The sequence below is a fragment of the Salvelinus fontinalis genome, chromosome 16 (genome assembly GCF_029448725.1).
Source record: "Salvelinus fontinalis isolate EN_2023a chromosome 16, ASM2944872v1, whole genome shotgun sequence".
Lineage (NCBI taxonomy): Eukaryota > Metazoa > Chordata > Actinopteri > Salmoniformes > Salmonidae > Salvelinus > Salvelinus fontinalis.
In genome coordinates, this window is record NC_074680.1 from 9758020 (window position 1) to 9782833 (window position 24814).

General features: G+C 42.6%; 1 protein-coding gene across 5 annotated transcripts in view; it reads left to right on the forward strand.

Moving 5' to 3' along the window:
• Positions 1-24814, forward strand: part of LOC129812612 (unconventional myosin-VI-like) — an 81645-nt gene that overhangs the window by 4821 nt on the left and 52010 nt on the right. For all 5 annotated transcript variants that reach the window (XR_008753033.1, XM_055864317.1, XM_055864318.1 and 2 more), the window contains exons 2-6: positions 246-388; positions 20802-20871; positions 23012-23085; positions 23456-23585; positions 23788-23893. Coding sequence is in view for 4 of the 5 variants with exons in the window: in XM_055864317.1 (XP_055720292.1) it covers positions 272-388; positions 20802-20871; positions 23012-23085; positions 23456-23585; positions 23788-23893 (497 nt within the window). In the remaining variant the exon portion in view is untranslated. The remainder of the gene's footprint in view (positions 1-245; positions 389-20801; positions 20872-23011; positions 23086-23455; positions 23586-23787; positions 23894-24814) is intronic.

Consider the following 24814-nt stretch of genomic DNA (forward strand, 5'->3'; position numbering starts at 1 on the left):
TTGCACACACTTACATGGATGAATGTTGCCAAACAATTTTGTATATGCCTATACTTGTTTATCTGAATGGTGCATGGCATGTTTATTCAATCAGGGATGTACAGAAGGTAGACTTGTAGATAGATGAATAGCTTCATACTTTATTAAACTACCTCACAAGGGGAAATTCAGTAGTATTTTGTTGTTGGCATGCATATCAACAGGCTTCTACCTCCTGACTCTTCTCCTCTCTCCATGTTGTGCAGAGCCCACAGGGTAGCTGTAGTTAGCCATGGAGGATGGGAAACCAGTGTGGGCGCCCCACCCCACCGATGGGTTTCAACTGGGCATGATCGTGGACATTGGAGCTGGCGCCCTCACCATCGAACCATTCAACCGGAAGGGCAAGGTCAGTCAGACTCGGCACAGTTTAGAACACGTGTCAAACCCATTCCATGGAGGGCCGAGTGTATGCAGGTTTTAGCTTCTCCCTTGTACTAATTGATCAATTAAGGTTATTGATTATTTAGGAACTCCCCTCACCTGTTTGTCTAGGTCTTAATTGGACACAAATTGAAAGGAAATAACAAAAAACAGCATATACTCGGACTCAGCCCTCCATGGAATGAGTTTTACACCTGTGATTCAGAATGTGTCTGCTTATGTTCCGTATTACATACGCGTCACACAATCACTCCAACCTGTATTTTATTTATGAATAAAAAATACTTTTTACCCCTTTTTCTCCCCAATTTCGTGATATCCAATTGGTAGTTAGTGTTCTCCCATCGCTGCAACTCCCGTACGGACTCGGGAGAGGCGAATGTCGAGAGCCATGTGTCTTTTGAAACACGACCCCGCCAAGACGCACTGCTTCTTTGACACACTGCTCGCTTAACCCGGAAGCCAGCCGCACCAATGTGTCGGAGGAAACACCGTACAGCTGGCGACCGTAGTCAGCGTGCATGCGCCCGGCCCGCCACGAGTCGCTAGAGCACGATGGAACAAGGATATCCCGGTCGGCCAAACCCTCCCTTATCCCGGACAATGCTGGGTCAATTGTGCGCCGCCTCATGGGTCTCCCAGTTGCTGCCGGTTGCGACAAAGCCTGTGCTCGAACCAGGTTCTGTAGTGATGCCTCTAGCACTACGATGCAGTGCCTTAGACCGCTGCGCCACTCAGAATGGCCCAATCATTGTTATTGTTTCACTATGTGAATAACGTAATGTCGTAATTAGGGCTGTGACGATACCGGTTTCACAATATTTTTTACACAGCAAAATTGAAAACACGAAGCAGACCAAACTCTTTGGTCCTTTAAAAACCTGCTGTATGTAAAATATTGTGTGCTAAGCTTGGAAAATAAACAAATGTGACTGGATTTCAACATAATGTTTGTTTTCAACATTAAGGCTGTTTTCCAAAGAAGTTATCCACTTTATGTCTTCTTTCCTTGCCATGATACTAACGAGTATCATGATGCTGGTATCGTCCCGGCCCTAATCAAAAACCTAACCTCTGTTGACCCTAGGTTCATTACAAGAGCTGAATTTGCTACCACATGATGGTATCAGTATGGGTTAGATTCTTGGCTGGTACACTGCAGCATGTTCCCCTTTCAGAAAGCACTTGACCTGAATTACAGAGATGTTTGAACAGATAATATGATAAATGTAAGAGTATGTAAAACAGCCCTGCACTATATCAGTGTCACTAACAGAGGCAATCAATAAGTAATGGGAGCAGCAGAAGGTGTGGTGATTGCGTTACCTGGCGGGAAAGATCATTAGATGAAAAAGAGCCACCTCATGCACTATACCTTATGTCACTCCCCAGTGCATTACTTTCACTGAATGAGTTCACCAAGTTCACCAGCTAGTGTAACCGAGTCAGGTTTGTAGTCCTCCTTGCTCACACACGCTTTTTCAGTTCTGCCCACAAATCTTCTACAGGATCGAGTTCAGGGTTTGTGATGACCATGCCAACACCTTGACTTTGTTGTCCTTAAGCCATTTTGCCACAACTTTGGAAGTATGCTTGGAGTCATTGTCCATTTGGAAGACTCATTTGCGACCAAGCTTTAACTTCCTGACTGATGTCTTGAGATGTTGCTTCAATATATCCACATAATTTTCCTACCTCATGATGCCATCTATTTTGTGAAGTGCACCAGTCCCTCCTGCAGCAAAGCACCCCCACAACTTGATGCTGCCACCCCGATGCAAGCCTCCCCCTTTTTCCTCCAAACGTAACGATGGTCATTATGGCCTTTTTTATGTCGGTTTTGGAGCAGTAGCTTCTTTCTTGCTGAGAGGCCTTTCAGATTATTTAAACATTAAAAAAATAATTTTAAAAATTGCCTTTATTTAACTAGGCAAGTCAGTTAAGAACAAATTCTTATTTTCAATGACGGCCTAGGAACAGTGGGTTAACTGCCTTGTTCAGGGGCAGAACGACAGATTTTTACCTTGTCAGCTCGGGGATTTGATCTTGCAACGTTTCGGTTACTAGTACAATGCTCTAACCACTAGGCTACCTGCCACTCCATTATGTCGATATAGGACTCGTTTTACTGTGGATATAGATACTTTTGTACCTGTTTCCTCCAGCATCTTCACAAGGTCCTTTGCTGTTGTTCTGGGATTGATTTGCACTTTTCGCACCACAGTATGTTCATCTCTAGGAGACAGAACGCGTCTCCTTCCTTAGCGGTATGACGGCTGCGTGGTCCCATGGTGTTTATACTTGCGTACTATTGTTTGTACAGATGAATGTGGTACCTTCAGGCATTTGGAAATTGCTCCCAAGGATGAGCCAGACTTGTGTAGGTCTACAATTTTTTTTCTGACGTCTTGGCTGATTGCTTTTGATTTTCCCATGATGTCAAGCAAAGAGGCACTGAGTTTGAAGATAGGCCTTGAAATACATCCACAGGTATACCTCCAATTGACTCAAATGATGTCAAATAGCCTATCAAAATCTTCTAAAGCCATGACATAATTTTCTGGAATTTTCCAAGCTGTTTAAAAGCACAGTCAACTTAGTGTATGTAAACTTCTGACCCACTGGAATTGTGATACAGTGAAATAATCTGTCTGTAAACAGTTGTTGGAAAAATTACTTGTGTCTAGCACAAAGTAGATGTCCTAACCAACTTGCCAAAACTATAGTTTGTTAGCAAGAAATTTGTGGAGTGGTTGAGAAACGAGTTTTAATGACTCCAACCTAAGTGTATGTAAACTTCCGACTTCAACTGTAGCTAGCTAACAGCGTGGTTAGTTAGCTAACTCTTGTTCATATTGGCAGTTTGAAGTGACTCAAATATAATTGTTTTGCATATCTGATTCAAATCTAATTCTTTTTTATCCTGCAGTCTGAACAGCCAAAAAGCAAATGGAATCAGATATTTCAAGCCGACCTTCATAGGTGGTTTGAAATAAGATACAAATCTGAATCCTGGTCATGTAACTTGTCTCAAAGGTCCAATCTGATTTATTTTCCCTCAAGTGGTTTTTAGACTAATATTTGGCATATCTTGTTGCTTGCTAGCGACTCTGTTGACAGTTTTGAGAAGAACATGTAGCCAACTAGCTTGTTAATTGTTTACAAATAAATGACTGAATGTGCTAGAAAGCTAAACGTTTGACTGCTGTGGCTAGAAAAAAATGACTTGTTTATAATGTTGGATCTTCTTATGCTTTGAGGATTTAAAAGTGTTCTTACACTGTTATTTTGAACATTCAAAGCAACTTGGAAACGGCCATGGAAGGCATTGTTGTCACCTTAGCTTGCTACATAACTTCTGAACACACACACACACACATCCAATTTGATCACTTCTGTCCATACTGTTTGGACAGTCAGTATTCCAGTATTTTCAGCGGTAAAGGTTCACCCATTTTTAATATGATATTGTTTTTGTGCATCTCTGAATGATGATCTATCGATTCCCTGGGTAATTTCATGTTATGTGTATCTGATAGTCCCAAAATAATATCAAAGGAAGTTTGTTCTGAAGTGTCTCTCCTATATCTGAGAGATATAAGAAAGATCAGGAAACATTTGTTCATTTATTTTTTTTGAACAAGTATTTAACCCTGTATATTTGTCAACAGTATACAGTGCATTCTGAAAGTAGTCAGACCCCTTCACTTTTTCCCCGTTACGTTACAGCTTTATTCAAAAACAGATGAAATCGTTTTTTCCCTCATATACACAAAATACCCAATAATGACAAAGCAAAAACTGTTAATTTTTTTAAGGGTTTTTGCAAATGTCAAACTAAAATATCACATTTACATAAGTATTCAGACTCTTTACGCAGAACTTTGTTGAAGCAGCTTTTGGCAGTGATTACCGCCTTGTCTTCTTGGGTATGACGCTACAAGCTTGGTACTAGAGGTTGACCGATTATGATTTTTCAACACCGATACCAATTATTGGAGGACCAAAAAAAGCCAATACCGATTAATCTGACTATTTTTTAAATTGATTTGTAATAATCACAATTACAACAATACTGAATGTATTGTACATTATAACACTTATTTTAACGTAATATAATACATCAATAAAATCATGAAACATGTTCAATTTGGTATGAATAATCCAAAAACAAAGTGTTGGAGAAGAAAGTAAAAGTGCAATATGTGCCATGTAAGAAAGCTAACGTTTAAGTTCCTTGCTCAGAACATGAGAACATATGAAAGCTGGTGGTTCCTTTTAACATGAGCCTTCAATATTCCCAGGTAAGAGGTTTTAGGTTGTAGTTATTATAGGAATTACAGGACTATTTCTCTCTCTACCATTTGTATTTCATATACCTTTGACTATTGGATGTTCTTATAGGCGCTTTAGTATTGCCAGTGTAACAGTATAGCTTCCGTCCTCGCTCCTACCTGGGCTCGAACCAGGAACACATCGACAACAGCCACCCTCGAAGCAGCGTTACCCATGCAGAGAAAGGGGAACAACTACTCCAAGTCTCAGAGCGAGTGACGTTTGAAACGTTATTAGCCATTAGCTAGCCATTTTACATCGGTTTCACATCGGCCTAATCTCGGGAGTTGATAGGCTTGAAGTCATAAACTGCGCAATGCTTGAAGCATTGCAAAGAGCTGCTGGCAAAACGCAGGAAAGTGCTGTTTGAATGGATGCTTACGAGCCTGCTGCTGCCTACCACCGCTCAGTCAGACTGCTCTATCAAATCATAGACTTAATTATAACATAATAACACACAGAAATACGAGCCTTAGGTCATTAATATGGTCGAATCCGGAAACGATCATCTCAAACAAAACATTTATTATTTCAGTGAAATACGGAACCGTTCCGTATTTTATCTAACGGGTAGCATCCATAAGTCTAAATATTCCTGTTACATTGCACAACCTTCAATGTTATGTCATAATTACGTAAAATTCTGGCAAATTAGATCGCAACGAGCCAGGCGGCCCAAACTGTTGCATATACCCTGACTCTGTTGCAAGAGAAGTGACACAATTTCACCTGGTTAATATTGCCTGCTAACCTGGATTTCTAAATATGCGTGTTTAAAAATATATACTTCTGTGTATTGATTTTAAGAAAGGCATTGATGTTTATGGTTAGGTACATTGCTGCAACGACAGTGCTTTTTTCGCGAATGTGCTTGTTAAATCATCTGAAGTCTGTACAGATTTCAGACAAGTCTCCTGACACTTATGGAGGTCATAGAGCAAAAAGGAAAACACCATTGTTTTTGTGAGTAATAGAGGGGTTTGTAGGCCATAGTTTGTAGCCAAACCATTTGACAGTTTTGTGAGAGCAGTGATTTTCGGGATGTCTCATGGTTTGACAAACACCGCTCTACCCCTGTCACATTTCACAGCAGATCCGGAAGTGCGACATAGGCAGAGCGGGGGATTGAGACGCATCCAATGCAAAAATAACATATCTCTGTTTTAAACTAACAGATGTTTATGGGGATTTTTTAATTTGCAAATTAGAATTCCATGGGGGTGGTATTTTAAGGGCTGCATTATGAACAAGGCTTTATTACCCTCCCTGTTTACTTTTTATCCTTAACCAGAAACCATTATGAACTCTTTAACAGCAAAACAGGCCCAGAACCAGTCATTAAGGGATACAGGGCCTAATTGAACAACTTTCACTGCTCACTTCTGCTCATTAAATCACAGCTCTGCTTATGACCCTCTGTCAGACCGGGGCTAGAGCATCCTGGCTATGTCTTGTTAGCGGGGAGTAATGCTCCCATTGTTGTTGGGGTTGGCAGCTCTTTATTAGCCGCTGCACACAAAGCTTCTTCTGTTTTTGCTTACATCCTGTTTGTGCCAGTGGGGTAAGCAGTTTAGACATACATATACACACACAGATGCGCACATACCTATACCTACGTAGAGCTCGTAAAATGATCTGGGCAGGAGTGGGTTTAGGCCTGGGGTCGTAAATATGTAATTACACGGCTGGGTTCCCATAGTAACAGTACAGAATCAAGTCTGAGCTCATATCGCTATCCAGGACACACACAGCTCATATCCTGTTTCCCTCCCACTAAATTATTCATCAGCCTGCCATGTCCCTGCCCTTGTTTCTCGCACAAGCAGCTTGTTCCTTTTAATTTACAGTGATCTTCAGAAAGTGTTCATATCGCTTGACTTATTCCACATTTTGTTGTTACAGTCTGAGTTCAAAATGGATTAAATGGGATATATTTTCTTACTCGTCTACACACAATACCCAATAATGACAAAGTGAGAAACATGTTTTACATTTTTTGCACATTTATTGAAATTTAAATACAGATCTCATTTACATAAGTATTCACACCCCTGAGTCAATACTTTGTGGAAGCACCTTTGGCGACGGTTACAACTCCGAGTTTTTTTGGTTAAGTGTCTAAGAGCTTTGCACACCTGGATTTTACAATATTTACCCATTCATTCTTTTAAAAATTCTTCAAGATGTTTAAGCCGATTTTAAGTCAAAACCGTAACTGTGCTTATAGCTCTATACCGTTTCTTTTTATCCCCCCAAAATCCTAATCCTTTCCGATGACAAGCATACCCATATCATGATGCAGCCACCACCATGCTTGAAAATATGAAGTAGTACTCAGTGATTGTGTTGGATTTTCCCCAGACATAATAATTTGTACTCAAGACAAAAAGTTCATTTCTTTGCCAATTTTTTTTGCAGTGTTACTTAAGTGCTTTGTTGCAAACAGGATGCATGTTTTAATCTGTGTAGGCTTCCTTCTTTTCACTCTATCATTTCGTTTAGTATTGTGGAGTAACTACAATGTTGTTGATCCATCCTGAGTTCTCTCATATTACAACCATTAACCTCTGTAACTGTTTTAAAATCACCATTGGCCTCATGGTGAGATCACTGTGCAGTTTCCTTCCTTGCCGGCAACTGAGTTAGGAATGAATGCGTAAGAATTGGCGGGAGACAGCGGAGCCTAGTTTTTTTGCAGTGTGGACATTATCTCAAATGCAGAAATTGATGGAAATGCAGCAAATTATTTTAGGTTGAAGTTGAATTGAACAGTATAAAACAATCAGAATGGAGAAACACCAATTGAAATAATTTTGAAAATGTGTTGCCACCCTTGGGTCACGCACTACACTACTCTTAAAGCAAATGTAGAACTTTTATTAATTAAAAAAATGTAAAATACCATAATATGATATTTTGGCCATATCACCCAGCACTACTGCTGCATTGGCATATAGGCTATTCATTCCATACACTCATTTCTTTAGCATCTAATGGATTACAGCGTATCAACGTGTCTATATGGCAGAGGCTGGTGATCTCACATTAGTTGACTTTCAACTTTTGCATTTTTATCATTTTAATAGAGTTTATGATTAACCACGTGCAATGATTTTGAAAAAGGAAAATGTAATTCTTCAAATGTTCCATAAAAATAATAACTAGCACACAGAATGGTATAAAAGGTTGGATAAATTGTAAGCTTCCCCAAACTTGATACGCACAGCTTTTGAAGTCTTTATAAAATAATTGCCTCCATGTTTCTGTGGTCAGATTTTGCCTATAGGCTACTTTGAAGCAAGGTAAGGCATGCCTCAAAATATGAGATAAAATATTCAGGTTTCACGCAATTAAATACGTTTTCAAAATGCATGCTGCCTCTAGCTCACATTTGTGAAGTGCTGTAGCCTGCACTTGAATGGTGAATGGGAGGCACACTTCAATTACCAGTTGAGAAATAAAAATAGTAGCTTTTTTTAATTGTGCACCAAAACTGTTAACATGCGATTGCATTGAGAATTGTTGAGCAATGAATGGACTTACAAAAACATGTTTTACTCCAGCAGCAACCAGCTGAGGAGCTGCAGGAGAAATCCTGCTCAAAATATGATGTGCGTGTCATAGTTTTGTTAGATAAATAAGATGCATGATGACTAAAGAAAATGCACACAGGCCAATTTAATTCCACTAAATTATGCAAATGAACGCATAGACCGATAAGTATGACAGTCAAGTATTTCCATTGACTGGTATTTCCAACAATAAATAAAAATCATTATTTTGCATCATCCAAAGCCTAGTTAATAACTTCACCATGCTCAAAGGGATTATATTCAACGTCTGCTTTTTTTATTTTGACACATCTACCAATCGGTGCCCTTCTTTGCGAGGCATTGAAAAACCTCTGTGATCTTTGTGGTTAAGCCTGTGCTTGAAATTCATTACTCAATTAAGGGACCTTATTAGTGTTGAAAGCAGTTGACTCAAGACATTTCAGCTTTAAATGAATTCATTAAAAAAAATCCACAAACAAATTTACACTGACATTATGGGGTATTTTGTGTAGATTGATGGGGGGGGACAATTTAATCAATTTTAGAATAAGGCTGTAACAAAACAAAATGTGGAAAAAGTGAAGGTCTGACTACTTTCCGAATGCACTGTATATATGTTAAAAAAAAATATATAATATATATAATAAAACTTAACTCAGCAAAAAAAGAGAAGTCTCTTTTTTTCAGGACCCTGTCTTTCAAAGATATTTCCTAAAAATCCAAATAACTTCACAGATCTTCATTGTAAAGGGTTTAAACACTGTTTACCATGCTTGTTCAATGAACCATAAACAATTAATGAACATGCACCTGTGGAACGGTCGTTAAGACACTAACAGCTTACAGACGGTAGGCAATTAAGGTCACAGTTCAGAACACTTACGACACTAAAGAGGCCTTTCTACTGACTCTGAAAAACACCAAAAGAAAGATGCCCAGGGTCCCTGCTCATCTGCGTGAACGTGCCTTAGGCATGCTGCAAGGAGGCATGGGGACTGCAGATGTGACCAGGGCAATAAGTTGCAATGTCCGAACTGTTTCACCTTTATTTAACCAGGTAGGCTAGTTGAGAACAAGTTCTCATTTGCAACTGCGACCTGGCCAAGATAAAGCATAGCAGTGTGAACAGACAACAACACAGTTACACATGGAGTAAACAATAAACAAGTCAATAACATGGTAGAAAAAAGAGAATCTATATACAATGTGTGCAAAAGGCATGAGGTAGGCAATAAATCGAGTAATTACAATTTAGCAGATTAACACTGGAGTGATAAATCATCAGATGATCATGTGCAAGAAGAGATACTGGTGTGCAAAAGAGCAGAAAAGTAAATAAATAAAAGCAGTATGGGGGGTGAGGTAGGTAAATTGGGTGGGTAGTTTACAGATGGACTATGTACAGCTGCAGCGATCGGTTAGCTGCTCGGATAGCAGATTTTTAAAGTTGTTGAGGGAGATAAAAGTCTCCAACTTCAGAGATTTTTGCAATTCGTTCCAGTCGTAGGCAGCAGAGAACTGGAAGGAAAGGCGTCCAAATGAGGTTTTGGCTTTAGGGATGATCAGTGAGATACACCTGCTGGAGCGCGTGCTACGGGTGGGTGTAGCCATCGTGACCAGTGAACTGAGATAAGGCGGCACTTTACCTAGCATAGCCTTGTAGATGACCTGGAGCCAGTGGGTCTGACGACGAACATGTAGCGAGGGCCAGCCGACTAGGGCATACAGGTCGCAGTGGTGGGTCGTATAAGGTGCTTTAGTAACAAAACGGATGGCACTGTGATAAACTGCATCCAGTTTGCTGAGTAGAGTATTGGAAGCTATTTTGTAGATGACATCGCCGAAGTCGAGGATCGGTAGGATAGTCAGTTTTACTAGGGTAAGTTTGGCGGCGTGAGTGAAGGAGGCTTTGTTGCGGAATAGAAAGCCGACTAGATTTGATTTTGGATTGGAGATGTTTGATATGAGTCTGGAAGGAGAGTTTGCAGTCTAGCCAGACACCTAGGTACTTATAGATGTCCACATATTCTAGGTCGGAACCGTCCAGGGTGGTGATGCCAGTCGGGCGTGCGGGTGCAGGCAGTGAACGGTTGAAAAGCATGCATTTGGTTTTACTAGCGTTTAAGAGCAGTTGGAGGCCACGGAAGGAGTGTTGTATGGCATTGAAGCTCGTTTGGAGGTTAGATAGCACAGTGTCCAAGGAAGGGCCGGAAGTGTACAGAATGGTGTCGTCTGCATAGAGGTGGATCAGGGAATCGCCCGCAGCAAGAGCAACATCATTGATGTTTACAGAGAAAAGAGTCGGCCCGAGAATTGAACCCTGTGGTACCCCCATAGAGACTGCCAGAGGACCGGACAACATGCCCTCCGATTTGACACACTGAACTCTGTCTGCAAAGTAGTTGGTGAACCAGGCAAGGCAGTCATTAGAAAAACCGAGGCTACTGAGTCTGCCGATAAGAATATGGTGATTGACAGAGTCGAAAGCCTTGGCCAGGTCGATGAAGACGGCTGCACAGTAATGTCTTTTATCGATGGCGGTTATGACATCGTTTAGTACCTTGAGCGTGGCTGAGGTGCACCCGTGACCGGCTCGGAAACCGGATTGCACAGCGGAGAAGGTACGGTGGGATTCGAGATGGTCAGTGATCTGTTTGTTGACTTGGCTTTCGAAGACCTTAGATAGGCAGGGCAGGATGGATATAGGTCTGTAACAGTTTGGGTCCAGGGTGTCTCCCCCTTTGAAGAGGGGGATGACCGCGGCAGCTTTCCAATCCTTGGGGATCTCAGATGATACGAAGGAGAGGTTGAACAGGCTGGTAATAGGGGGTGCGACAATGGCAGCGGACAGTTTCAGAAATAGGGGGTCCAGATTGTCAAGCCCAGCTGATTTGTATGGGTCCAGGTTTTCCAGCTCTTTCAGAACATCTGCTATCTGGATATGGGTAAAGGAGAAGCTGGGGAGGCTTGGGCGAGTAGCAGCGGGGGGGGAGGGGCTGTTGGCCAAGGTTGGAGTCGCCAGGAGGAAGGCATGGCCAGCCATTGAGAAATGTTTGTTGAAGTTTTCGATTATCATAGACTTATCAGTGGTGACCGTGTTACCTAGCCTCAGTGAAGTGGGCAGCTGGGAGGAGGTGCTCTTGTTTTCCATGGACTTTACAGTATCCCAGAACTTTTTGGAGTTAGAGCTACAGGATGCAAATTTCTGCTTGAAAAAGCTGGCCTTTGCTTTCCTGACTGACTGCGTGTATTGGTTCCTGACTTCCCTGAACAGTTGCATATCGCGGGGGCTCTTCAATGCTATTGCAGTTCGCCACAGGATGTTTTTGTGCTGGTCGAGGGCAGTCAGGTCTGGAGTGAACCAAGGGCTATATCTGTTCTTGGTTCTGCATTTTTTGAACGGAGCATGCTTGTCTAATATGGTGAGGAAGTAACTTTTAAAGAATGACCAGGCATCCTCAACTGACGGGATGAGGTCAATATCCTTCCAGGGTACCCGGGCCAGGTCGATTAGAAAGGCCTGCTCGCAGAAGTGTTTTAAGGAGCGTTTGACAGTGATGAGGGGTGGTCGTTTGGCCGCGGACCCGTGGCGGATACAGGCAATGAGGCAGTGATCGCTGAGATCTTGATTGAAGACAGCAGAGGTGTATTTGGAGGGCAAGTTGGTCAGGATAATGTCAATTAGGGTGCCCATGTTTACGGATTTAGGGTTGTACCTGGTGGGTTCCTTGATGATTTGTGTGAGATTGAGGGCATCAAGCTTAGATTGTAGGACTGCCGGGGTGTTAAGCATATCCCAGTTTAGGTCACCTAACAGAACAAACTCTGAAGCTAGATGGGGAGCGATCAATTCACAGATGGTGTCCAGGGCACAGCTGGGAGCTGAGGGGGGTCGGTAGCAGGCGGCAACAGTGAGAGACTTATTTCTGGAGAGATTAATTTTTAAAATTAGAAGTTCGAACTGTTTGGGCATAGACCTGGAAAGTATGACAGAACTTTGCAGGCTATCTCTGCAGTAGATTGGAACTCCTCCCCCTTTGGCAGTTCTATCTTGACGGAAAGTGTTATAGTTGGGTATGGAAATCTCAGAATTTTTGGTGGCCTTCCTAAGCCAGGATTCGGACACGGCGAGGACATCAGGGTTGGCAGAGTGTGCTAAAGCGGTGAGTAAGGCAAACTTAGGGAGGAGGCTTCTGATGTTGACATGCATGAGGCCAAGGCTTTTTCGATCACAGAAGTCAACAAATGAGGGTGACTGGGGACATGCACGGCCTGGGTTTACCTCCACATCACCCGAGGAACAGAGGAGTAGTAGGATGAGGGTGCGGCTAAAGGCTATCAAAACTGGTCGCCTAGAGCGTTGGGGACAAGGAATAAAAGGGGCAGATTTATGGGCGTGGTAGAATAGATTCTGGGCATAATGTGCAGACCAGGGTATGGTGGGGCACGGGTACAGCGGAGGCAAGCCCAGGCACTGGGTGATGATAAGAGAGGTTGTATCTCTGGACATGCTGGTCTCAATGGGTGAGGTCACCGCATGTGTGGGGGGTGGGACAAAGGAGGTATCAGAGGTACGGAGAGTGGAACTACGGGGTCCATTGCAAACCAAAACAATGATAACTAGCCTGAACAACAGTATGCAAGGCATATTGATATTTGAGGGAGACATACAATAAGGCGTAAAGTGATTGCAGGTCTTGATTGGGAGAGCTAGCTAAAACAACAGGTGAGATAACAGCAGCTAGTCAGCTAACACAGCAACAGCAGGTAAAAATGGCGACGGCTAGGCAGAGAGGGTCGGATTAACTACACACAGATCCTGAGTTAAAGCACAGAGCCGACAGATAAAACACAAATAAACGGAATGGAGTACCGTGAATTAATGGACAGTCAAACATGCATCAGCTATGTAGCCAAGTGATCATAGTGTCCAGGGGGCAGCCGTAGATGGAGCAGTGAGGCCTCCACTAAGCTAGCCCGCGGCGTTTAAAGTTAGTAGCCCGGGGGGAGGTCTGCTCAGACGGAGGGGGTCTGCTCAGACGGAGGCCGGTTGAGGGCACAGCGGATGGGCTATTCGTCTGCAGACCAGACGTGGTCGTGTTCCGACAGAGAATCCAAGCCGGATGGCGATGGCGAAAGAGAGGTTGTCTGTTCAGATAGCAGCCGATATGCTCAAGACAGCTAACGATTAGCGGGCCGCAGTTAGCATATGGGCGTTCAGGTTACGTCGCGATGGAGGGGCCAGTTGAATAACTCCCTCGGGCAGGTAACGTCGGTATCCCAGTCGTGAAGGCCCGGTGGGGCTCCGCATCGGCAGTAAACGGGTCCGGATAGGTGATTGTAGCCCAGGAGTGGCTGATGGAACTCTTCAGCTGGCTAGCTCCGGGATAATTGGTGTTTGCTCCGGAATTGATGTTAGCCAATAGTCACTCGGATAGCAGCTGGTTAGCTGCAAGATCCAGGTGTAAATGTCCAGAGCTTGCGGTAAAAATCCGGGGATATGGAGAGAGAAAAGGTCTGGTATGCTCTGGTCTGAGTCGCGTTGTACAAAACTGGCAATAGTTTTCCGAGCTAAAGGATAGCTGATGAGCGCTAGCTGTGGTTAGCTGAACTACTAACGTTAGCTTGTGAGCTGGCTAACTTCTGGCTAGCTTCTGTTGTAGATTTCGGATACGAGGTGAATAATACCTTTGAGGAAAAAAACAGATCCACACCACATTTGGTGAGGTGGGTTGCAGGAGAGTGTTTTGAAGTTGAGTTTTTAAGAAGAAAAAAATATATATATAAAGAAATGCGAAGAATAATATATAAAATATATATACACGGGACAGGACGAGGACAAAGGACATCTGACTGCTACGCCATCTTGGATTCACTGTGAGACGCCTAAGACAGCGCTACAGGGAGACAGGACGGACAGCGGATCATCCTCGCAGTGGCAGACCATGTGTAACAACACCTGCACAGGATCGGTATATCCGAACATCACACCTGCGGGACAGGTACAGGATGGCAACAACAACTGCTCGAGTTACATCAGGAACGCACAATCCCTCCATCAGTGCTCAGACTGTCCGCAATAGGCTGAGAGAGGCTGGACTGAGGACTTGTAAGCCTGTTGTAAGGCAGGTCCTCACCAGACATAACCGGCAACAACGTTGCCTATGGGCACAAACCCACTGTCGCAGGACCAGACAGGACTGGCAAAAAGTTATCTTCACTAACGAGTCACAGTTATTTCTTACCAGGGGTGATGGTCGGATTCACGTTTATCGTCGAAGGAATGAGCGTTACACCGAGGCCTGTACCCTGGAGCGGGATTGATTTTGAGGTGGAGGGTCTGTCATGGTCTGGGGCAGTGTGTCACAGCATCATCGGACTGGGCTTCTTGTCATTGCAGGCAATCTTAACGCTGTGCTACACAGGAAAGTCATCCTCCTCCCTTATGTAGTACCCTTCCTGCAGGCTCATCCTGGCATGACAATACCACCAGCCATACTACTCGTTCTGTGCGTGACTTCGTGCAAGACAGGGATGTTTGTGTTCTGCAATGGCCAGCGACGAGCCCAGATCTCAATCCCATTGAGCACGTCTGGGACATGTTGGATTGGAGGGTGAGGGCTTGGACCATTCTCCCCTGAAATGTCTGGGAACTTGCAGGTGCCTTGGTGGAAGAGTGGGGTAACATCTCACAGCAAGAACTGGCAAATCTGGTGCAGTCCATGAGGAGGAGATGCACTGCAGTACTTAATGCAGCTGGTGGCCACACCAGATACTGACTGTTACTTTAGATTTTGACCCCCCCCTTTGTTCAGGGACACATTATTCCATTTATGTTCGTCACATGTCTGTGGAACTTGTTCAGTTTGTCTCATTTGTTGAATCTTATGCTCATACAAATATTTACACATGTTAAGTTTGCTGAAAATGAACGAAGTCGACAGTGAGAGGACATATATTTATGTTTCCTGTTCTTTCTTTTGTCTCAGATGTAGGAGAGACATGTCAGAACAAACTGTAATCGTAGCAACTGACGGTGTAGGCTGATTGGTGGTGGTGCTTGTGCTTCCTATTACTCATAAGTTATGTAACAAGCTATGGTGACATGCTTGCCATGGAGGTTTCCCAATTTCTTTGAATGTTCAAAATCATAGTGTAGGAACACTTTTAATGCCTCAACGCATAAGATGATCCAACATTCAAAATGAGTCCTTTTTAGCTAGCCACATCAGTCAACTGTTTAGCTTTCTAGCACATTCAGTTATTTATTTGTAAACAATTTACAAGCTAATTGGATAACACATTTTACAGTGCCTTGCAAAATAATTCATCCCCCTTGGCACTTTTCCTATTTTGTTGCATTACCACCTGTATTTTAAATTGATTTTTATTTGGATTTCATGTAATGTACATAAACAAAATAGTCCAAATTGGTGACGTGAAATAAAAAAAAATACTTATTCAAATAAATAAGTAACGCAAAGTGCACCATGAAGACCAAGGAGCTCTTCAAACAGGTCTAGGACAAAGTTGTGGAGAAGTACGGATCAGGGTTGGGTTCTAAAAAAATATCAGAAACTTTGAACATCCCGCGGAGCACCATTTAAATCCATTATTAAAAAATGGAAAGAATATGGCACCACAACAAACCTGCCAAGAGAGTGCCGCCCACCAAAACTCACGGACCAGGCAAGGAGGGCATTAATCAGAGAGGCAACAAAGAGACCAAAGATAATCCTGAAGGAGCTGAAAAGCTCCACAGAGGAGATTGGAGTATCTGTCCGTTGGACCACTTTTTAAATCGCACACTCCACAGAGCTGGGCTTTACGGAAGAGTAGCCAGAAGAAAAGCCATTGCTTAAAGAAAAAAATAAGCAAATACATTTGGTGTTCACCAAAAAGCATGTGGGAGACTCCCCAAACATATGGAAGAAGGTACTCTGGTCAGATGAGACTAAATTTTGCTTTTTGGCCATCAAGGAAAACGCTGTCTGGCGCAAACCCGACACCTCTGATCACCCCGAGTACACCATCCCCACAGTGAAGCATGGTGGTGGCAGCATCATGCTTTAGGGATGTTTTTCATCGGCAGGGACTGGGAAACTGGTCAGAATTGAAGGAATGAGGGATGGCGTTTAATACAGGGAAACCTTTGATGGAAAGCTGCTTGTCTTCCAGAGATTTGAGACTGGGACGGAGATTCACCTTCCAACAGGACAATGACCCTAAGCACACTGCTAAAGCAACACTTGAGTGGTTTAACGGAAAACATTTTAATGTCCTGGAATGGCCTAGTCAAAGCCCAGACCTCAATCCAATTGAGAATCTGTGGTATGACTTAAAAATTGCTCTACCCCAGCGGAACCCATCCAACTTGAAGGAGCTGGAGGAGTTTTGCCTTGAAGAACGGGCAAAAATCCCAGTGGCTAGATGTGCCAATCTTATAGAGACATACCCCAAGAGACTTGCAGCTGTAATTGCTGCTAAAGGTGGCTCTACAAAGTATTGACTTACTTTGGGGGGGGTGAGTAGTTATGCACGCTCAAGTTCTGATTTTTTGTCTTATTTCTTGTTTGTTTCACACAAAAAAAAATGTTTTGCATCTTCAAAGTGGTAGACATGTTGTGTAAATCAAATGATACAAACCCCCCAAAATACATTTTAATTCCATGTTGTAAGGCAACAAAATAGGAAAAATATCCAAGGAGGGTGAATACTTTCGCAAGCCACTGTATTTTCTAAACTGTCAGCAGAGTAGCTAGCAAGCAGCAAGTTATACCAAATAAATCAGATTTGTATTTTATTTCATTCTATTTGACCGTTCAGACTGCAAAGAAAAAAGTTTTAAATCAGATATGCATGTTTTTTTTTGTCACTTCAAACTGCCAATGTGACCAAGGCTTAAGACTTAGCTAACTAACCACGCTGTTAGCTATATATATATATATATATATATATATATATATATATATATATATATATATATATATATATATATATATATATATATATACACACACACAGTGGGGAGAACAAGTATTTGATACACTGCCGATTTTGCAGGTTTTCCTACTTACAAAGCATGTAGAGGTCTGTAATATTTATCATAGGTACACTTCAACTGTGAGAGACTGAATCTTTTTTTTAAATCCAGAAAATTGCATTGTATGATTTTTAAGTAATTAATTTGCATTTTATTGCATGACATAAGTATTTGATCACCTACCAACCAGTAAGAATTCCGGCTCTCACAGACCTGTTAGTTTTTCTTTAAGAAGCCCTCCTGTTCTCCACTCATTACCTGTATTAACTGCACCTGTTTGAACTCGTTACCTGTATAAAAGACACCTGTCCACACACTCAATCAAACAGACTCCAACCTCTCCACAATGGCCAAGACCAGAGAGCTGTGTAAGGACATCAGGGATAAAATTGTAGACCTGCACAAGGCTGGGGTGGGCTACAGGACAATAGGCAAACAGCTTGGTGAGAAGGTTGGCTGTTGGCGCAATTATTAGAAAATGGAAGAAGTTCAAGATGATGGTCAATCACCCTCGGTCTGGGGCTTCATGCAAGATCTCACCTCGTGGGGCATCAATGATCATGAGGAAGGTGAGGGATCAGCCCAGAACTACACGGCAGGACCTGGTCAATGACCTGAAGAGAGCTGGGCCAACAGTCTCAAAGAAAACCATTAGTAACACACTACGCCGTCATGGGATTAAAATCCTGCAGCGCACGCAAGGTCCCCCTGCTCAAGAAACCACATATACATGCCCGTCTGAAGTTTGCCAATGAACATCTGAATGATTCAGAGGACAACTGGGTGAAAGTGTTGTGGTCAGATGAGACCAAAATGGAGCTCTTTGCCATCAACTCAACTCGCCGTGTTTGGAGGAGGAGGAATGCTGCCTATGACCCCAAGAATACCATCCCCACCGCCAAACATGGAGGTGGAAACGTTATGCTTTGGGGGTGTTATTCAGCTAAGGGGACAGGACAACTTAACCGCATCAAAGGGACGATGGACGGGGCCATGTACCGTCAAATCTTGGGTGAGAACCTCCTTCCCTTAGCCAGGGCATTGAAAATGGGTCGTTGATGGGTATTCCAGCATGACAATGACCCAAAACACACAGCCAAAGCAACAAAGGAGTGGCTCAAGAAGAAGCACATTAAGGTCCTGGAGTGGCCTAGCCAGTCTCCAGACCTTAATCCCATAGAAAATCTGTGGAGGGAGCTGAAGGTTCGAGTTGCCAAACGTCAGCCTCGAAACCTTAATGACTTGGAGAAGCTCTGCAAAGAGGAGTGGGACAAAATACCTCCTGAGATGTGTGCAAACCTGGTGGCCAACTACAAGAAACATCTGACCTCTGTGATTGCCAACAAGGGTTTTGCCACCAAGTACTAAGTCATGTTTTGCAGAGGGGTCAATACTTATTTCCCTCATTAAAATGCAAATCAATTTATACAATTTTTGACATGTGTTTTTCTGGATTTTTTTGTTATTCTGTCTCTCACTGTTCAAATAAACCTACCATTTAAAATTATAGACTGATCATTTCTTTGTCAGTGGGCAGTGTCAGTGTCTAACACTTTTTTGGTTACTACGTGATTCCATATGTGTTATTTCATAGTTTTGATGTCTTCACTATTATTCTACAATGTAAAAAATAAAGAAAAACCCTTGAATGAGTAGGTGTTCTAAAACTTTTGACCGGTAGTGTATATCTATATACACTGCTCAAAAAAATAAAGGGAACACTTAAACAACACAATGTAACTCCAAGTCAATCACACTTCTGTGAACTCAAACTGTCCACTTAGGAAGCAACACTGATTGACAATAAATTTCACATGCTGTTGTGCAAATGAAATAGACAACAGGTGGAAATTATAGGCAATTAGCAAGACACCCCCAATAAAGGAGTGGTTCTGCAGGTGGTGACCACAGACCACTTCTCAGTTCCTATGCTTCCTGGCTGATGTTTTGGTCACTTTTGAATGCTGGCGGTGCTTTCACTCTAGTGGTAGCATGAGACGGAGTCTACAACCCACACAAGTGGCTCAGGTAGTGCAGCTCATCCAGGATGGCACATCAATGCGAGCTGTGGCAAGAAGGATTGCTGTGTCTGTCAGCGTAGTGTCCAGAGCATGGAGGCGCTACCAGGAGACAGGCCAGTACATCAGGAGACGTGGAGGAGGCGTAGGGGGGCAACAACCCAGCAGCAGGACCGCTACCTCCGCCTTTGTGCAAGGAGGAGCATTGCCAGAGCCCTGCAAAATGACCTCCATCATGCTGCCACCACCATGCTTCACCGTAGGGAGGCCACAAATGTGCATGTGTCTGCTCAAACGGTCAGAAACAGACTCCATGAGGGTGGTATGAGGGCCCGACGTCCACAAGTGGGGGTTGTGCTTACAGCCCAACACCGTGCAGGACGTTTGGCATTTGCCAGAGAACACCAAGATTGGCAAATTCGCCACTGGCGCCCTGTGCTCTTCACAGATGAAAGCAGGTTCACACGCACATGTGACAGACGTGACAGAGTCTGGAGACGCCGTGGAGAACGTTCTGCTGCCTCCAACATCCTCCAGCATGACCGGTTTGGCGGTGGGTCAGTCATGGTGTGGGGTGGCATTTCTTTGGGGGGCCTCACAGCCCTCCATGTGCTCGCCAGAGGTAGCCTGACTGCCATTAGGTACCGAGGTGAGATCCTCAGACCCCTTGTGAGACCATATGCTGGTGCGGTTGGCCCTGGGTTCCTAATGCAAGACAATGCTAGACCTCATGTGGCTGGAGTGTGTCAGCAGTTCCTGCAAGAGGAAGGCATTGATGCTATGGACTGGCCTGCCCGTTCCCCAGACCTGAATCCAATTGAGCACATATGGGACATCATGTCTTGCTCCATCCACCAACGCCACGTTGCACCACAGACTGTACAGGAGTTGGCGGATGCTTTAGTCCAGGTCTGGGAGCAGATCCCTCAGGAGACCATCCGCCACCTCATCAGGAGCATGCCCAGGCGTTGTAGGGAGGTCATACAGGCACGTGGAGGCCACACACACTACTGAGCCTCATTTTAACTTGTTTTAAGGACATTACATCAAAGTTGGATCAGCCTGTAGTGTGGTTTTCCACTTTAATTTTGAGTGTGACTCCAAATCCAGACCTCCATGGGTTGATAAATTTGATTTCCATTGATAATTTTTGTGTGATTTTGTTGTCAGCACATTCAACTATGTAAAGAAAAAAGTATTTAATAAGAATATTTCATTCATTCAGATCTAGGATGTGTTATTTTAGTGTTCCCTTTATTTTTTTGAGCAGTGTATATCTCCTAAATTGAACTAGAACATGTTCAGGAGGCCCTTATGAGACATAAATAAATGGTATGGCTCTTAGTATACCGCTACTGGTGGAGGACTTCTCATTAAAATGTTTAGATTGTGTAAATGTTTATAACAGAAGTGCTTTTGATGTTGCAGACCTTTCTGGCTTCTATGAACCAAGTGTTCCCTGCTGAGGAGGATGTCAACAAACATATGGAGGACAACTGTAAGTTCACACATTACTTTTGTCTATCCTCAAGTTGGCTTGACTGGTATGGACTTTATGTTGGTGTATGTAACTTAATGTGCAGATGTTTTTAAAGACATGCTCCCGTACTTGGGTTAGAGGTGTCAATGTGTAGTTCATACAGTGGTTGCTCCACTAAAAGTTTTGCGATTATGCTGCATGACTTAGAGGTAATTTGTGGTTTAGTACAGTACCCTGCGTCACCACTTCATTGCTCCATACCAGCACAAGGGGGAGTTAGAGCACTGATTATGCTTTCGGGTCCTACTGTGTCTCTGACAATGAGTGGGTGACATAAACCTAAATAGAAACTATAAATTGTGCATGACTTCAGTATTGCTTACTTAAACTGTTGTTACACTAAGGTTTTTATTATATTTTGTTAGGATTATTTTGCTCTTACTGTAGTCCACTCCTGGCCGGTCACGTTATCTATTTGTGACATTGTGGTAACAATAAAGAATGTAAACAAGATGCTGTGTTTTTATTTACAGTAGTGGTGGACAGCTGGTGGCATTTTGAAAACAGGTTTTCAAACCCTTGTGGCCCGATTAGCAGGACAATAGACTCTTTATAGCCTGGCTACTGTAGGTGTGAACATCCACCTGCCTGCAATGTATTCAATGATTAAGTACTCTGAAGTGTTACATTTCTAACTCAAAACAGCGGTACAGTATTTCTTCATCTATCTTTATGCTTTAGTTAATATAATTATGATAAAAAAACTCTTTCAAAATGCAGATGTTTATTTAGTTATGGATCCATAACAAATTACTATGGGAATAAATATCACTGAATTACAGAAATATTGGAACAAAATTGTCTAATGAAAGTAAACAAATGGTTGCTTACTGGAAAATACTATTTTAAACACACAGTCACGTTGTACAGCGCCATTATATCTATTAGCAGGTAGCTGGACAATAGACTTGCCTAGAAGGAGGGTAGGGGAGAATTCTATCGTCAAATGTATTTCTTAGTTAGGTTGGCTGTATCACAACCGGCCGTGATCGGTTGCAATTTCAGTTTAATCCACCAGAAAAGACAAAACAAATAATACAACAAAAACTATTATGTATCACATCCGACCGTGATTGAGAGGCACATAGGGTGGCGCACAATTGGCCCAGCGGTTCTCTCCCTCTAAAAACAGAAATAAATGTTTTGGCCTTTACAAATATTATTTTTGCCTTTATTCAGATTACAATCACTCACTTTCGTTTTTTTGAATTCGAAATAACCTCCAAAATATCGTTATATATTATCAAGTTGATGGCACAGTCATATAGTCCGGCACCTACATAAAGCTGAGTGACTCACTCATTCATGGCTTTGGATCAAAATAAAAAAGTACCAACATTCTTTCTGATAGTCTTTAATAAAGAAATGTTTTGGTTATCCTGAGATTTTTATTTTAACTGAGTCTCAGTTTTGGTACTGGTTAGACTACAATTAGGGTGTAGAAATGTTATCCTCTTAGTGTAACCTTTATTTAACTAGGCAAGTCAGTTAAGAACAAATTCTTATTTACAAGGACACCCTACTCCTTCCTCCCAGTTGGGGAATTGAACCCCTGTCAACCGCGTGCCCGCACAACATGGGGATTCTTTAGCTAAATAGCCAAGTACTGTATCCTACTCCCAACTGTCACGTTGTACAGCACCATATTTTCCTTTCCATCCTAACAGAAACCCAGACGGTTTTTAGTTTTTCTTGGATTAGAAACCCCATAACATTAAGCAAATTAATGAAGCAACATTTCTTAAAATCAGTCCAATATACTATGTTCTTACAAAGAAGGTTTTACATTTTCTAGTACAGCTGCTATTGAAGGCTATCAAATGCTTCTCAAAGATGCCCTCTGGTGATCAAACTAGCACTAACTAGCATTAATGGTACCAGTGGTTGGCACTGAATTCTGCGGCACCATGCAAGCTGTGCCGCCATGCAAGCTGCACATACAGTATCTGCACATATGTGTCGTAGTAAGCAGTTTTTGGGGACCACTTCTGGCTCGTGAGTGCTACTTTCATAACTACTGGCTAAAAAGTATTCAAAAGTACCAGAGAATCTCTTTAAAGGATGCTTTCTCACGAGTGACTGTTTTTCTCTCTTTCAGGTTCTCTTATGTACCTGAATGAAGGCACACTCTTAAACAACGTCAGAGTGCGGTATAGTAAAGACAAGATTTATGTAAGATGTCCTCATCTCATTACAAATCAATTGTAGATTAATCCTAGGCCTTTAGATAGACCATTCTCTTCCTGTAAGAGACATCTGTTGGTCATAGGCCTAGTTGTGAAATTCAAATGCTCTAGCTCTCGGGTGTCAAACTCATTCCACGGTGGGTCGAGTGTCTGTGGATGTTTGTTTTTTTCCTTTCATCAATTAAGCCCTAGACAACCAGGTGAGGGGAGTTCTTTACTAATTAGTGACCTTCATTTCTCAATCACGTACAAGGGACGAGTGAAAACCCGCAGACACTCGGCCCTCCATAAAATGAGTTTGGCCACGTGTGCTCTAGCTCATGTGATGATTAAAAATGTGACTTTTTACTACACAGACTTATGTGGCCAACATCTTGATTGCGGTGAACCCTTACTATGACATACCCAAACTGTACACTCCAGAGACCATCAAGTCTTATCAGGGCCGGTCCCTAGGCACTCTACCACCTCACGTCTACGCTATCGGTGAGGGCAGACATCTCTATTACATCAGTGGCTGCTATACTGCCTGGTTACTGGTCATAAATGCAGTGTGTTTAAATGTAAAGCAATGGCTACATTTGACATGCATTTGAATAAAGCCTAGGACTATGTCATGTAAAAGTGTTGCCAAAGCATCAGATCATTACTTGATTGATTGTGTTTTTTTTGGCTTTCTGTCTTTCAGCGGACAAGGCTTACCGGGACATGAGGGTGCTGAAGATAAGCCAGTCTATCATAGTGTCTGGAGAATCTGGGGCCGGGAAGACAGAAAACACAAAGTTTGTCCTCAGGTCTGGCCTAAAATACTACTGACTACTATGATCTTGTTAGTTACTACAGACAACCTTTAAAATATTAAAGATGGACTGAGCGAGATAACATTGCGCGGCGTAAACAATGTGTCCATTTCGCAACAATTAAGAGTGTTGTAGCGCAAGACTAAACTTCTCAGCTGTTTTGGTCCTGTAGCTATCACGTTGAAGCAGTATGAAGCGCACCCTTGCATGTGGACAGTAACTCTGTGTGACTCTGTGTCTCAGAAGGCTGTTATTAGCCATTTTGAACAGTCAGCAGGCTATTAAATTCAGTTTTCCTGGTTTTGTTTTTCCAGGATTTTTTTTTTTTTCAGGTTTTCGCAAGTCCACATCAATGCTTAAACCACATTAGGAGACAGATTTTTTTTTTTTACTGGTAGATATAAGTTAAGAAGTATTTCCTAGTACCTACCATACCGCTGTTGTTATGCCGTGAGCCGTTTCACAAGACCATCAGTTGAGAGCTGTGCACTCTTGCCCAACAGATTTTCCGCTCAAAATAGGCAATGTGTGCTGTGCACTCGTGATAAATAATCTACATACCTAATAGCTTTAGGAATTTCTTTATTTGTTTTATCAATTATTATATAGCCTAGATTGAAAATAGCATTATTACAATATTTGTATCAGTGGAACAAGTGGGCCACTGACGTGGATGATTGACAGACCCAGAGGGTTTCCTCAACCTCCCTGGGCCAGCGGGCAGCCCTGTATGTCGAGCCCTGATGTTGTGTAATGACGTTGGTCGTCAGTGCATAAGCCATGTTTTCTGTAATTTCACAGATCTCCAAAGTAGGTCTGTCAAACAGTATATCTTTTTTAATGGAGTTAATCACAGGATTTGCTTACTAATCACGATTCAACGCATATTATGAATTTGCTCAAATTGAGCTGTAA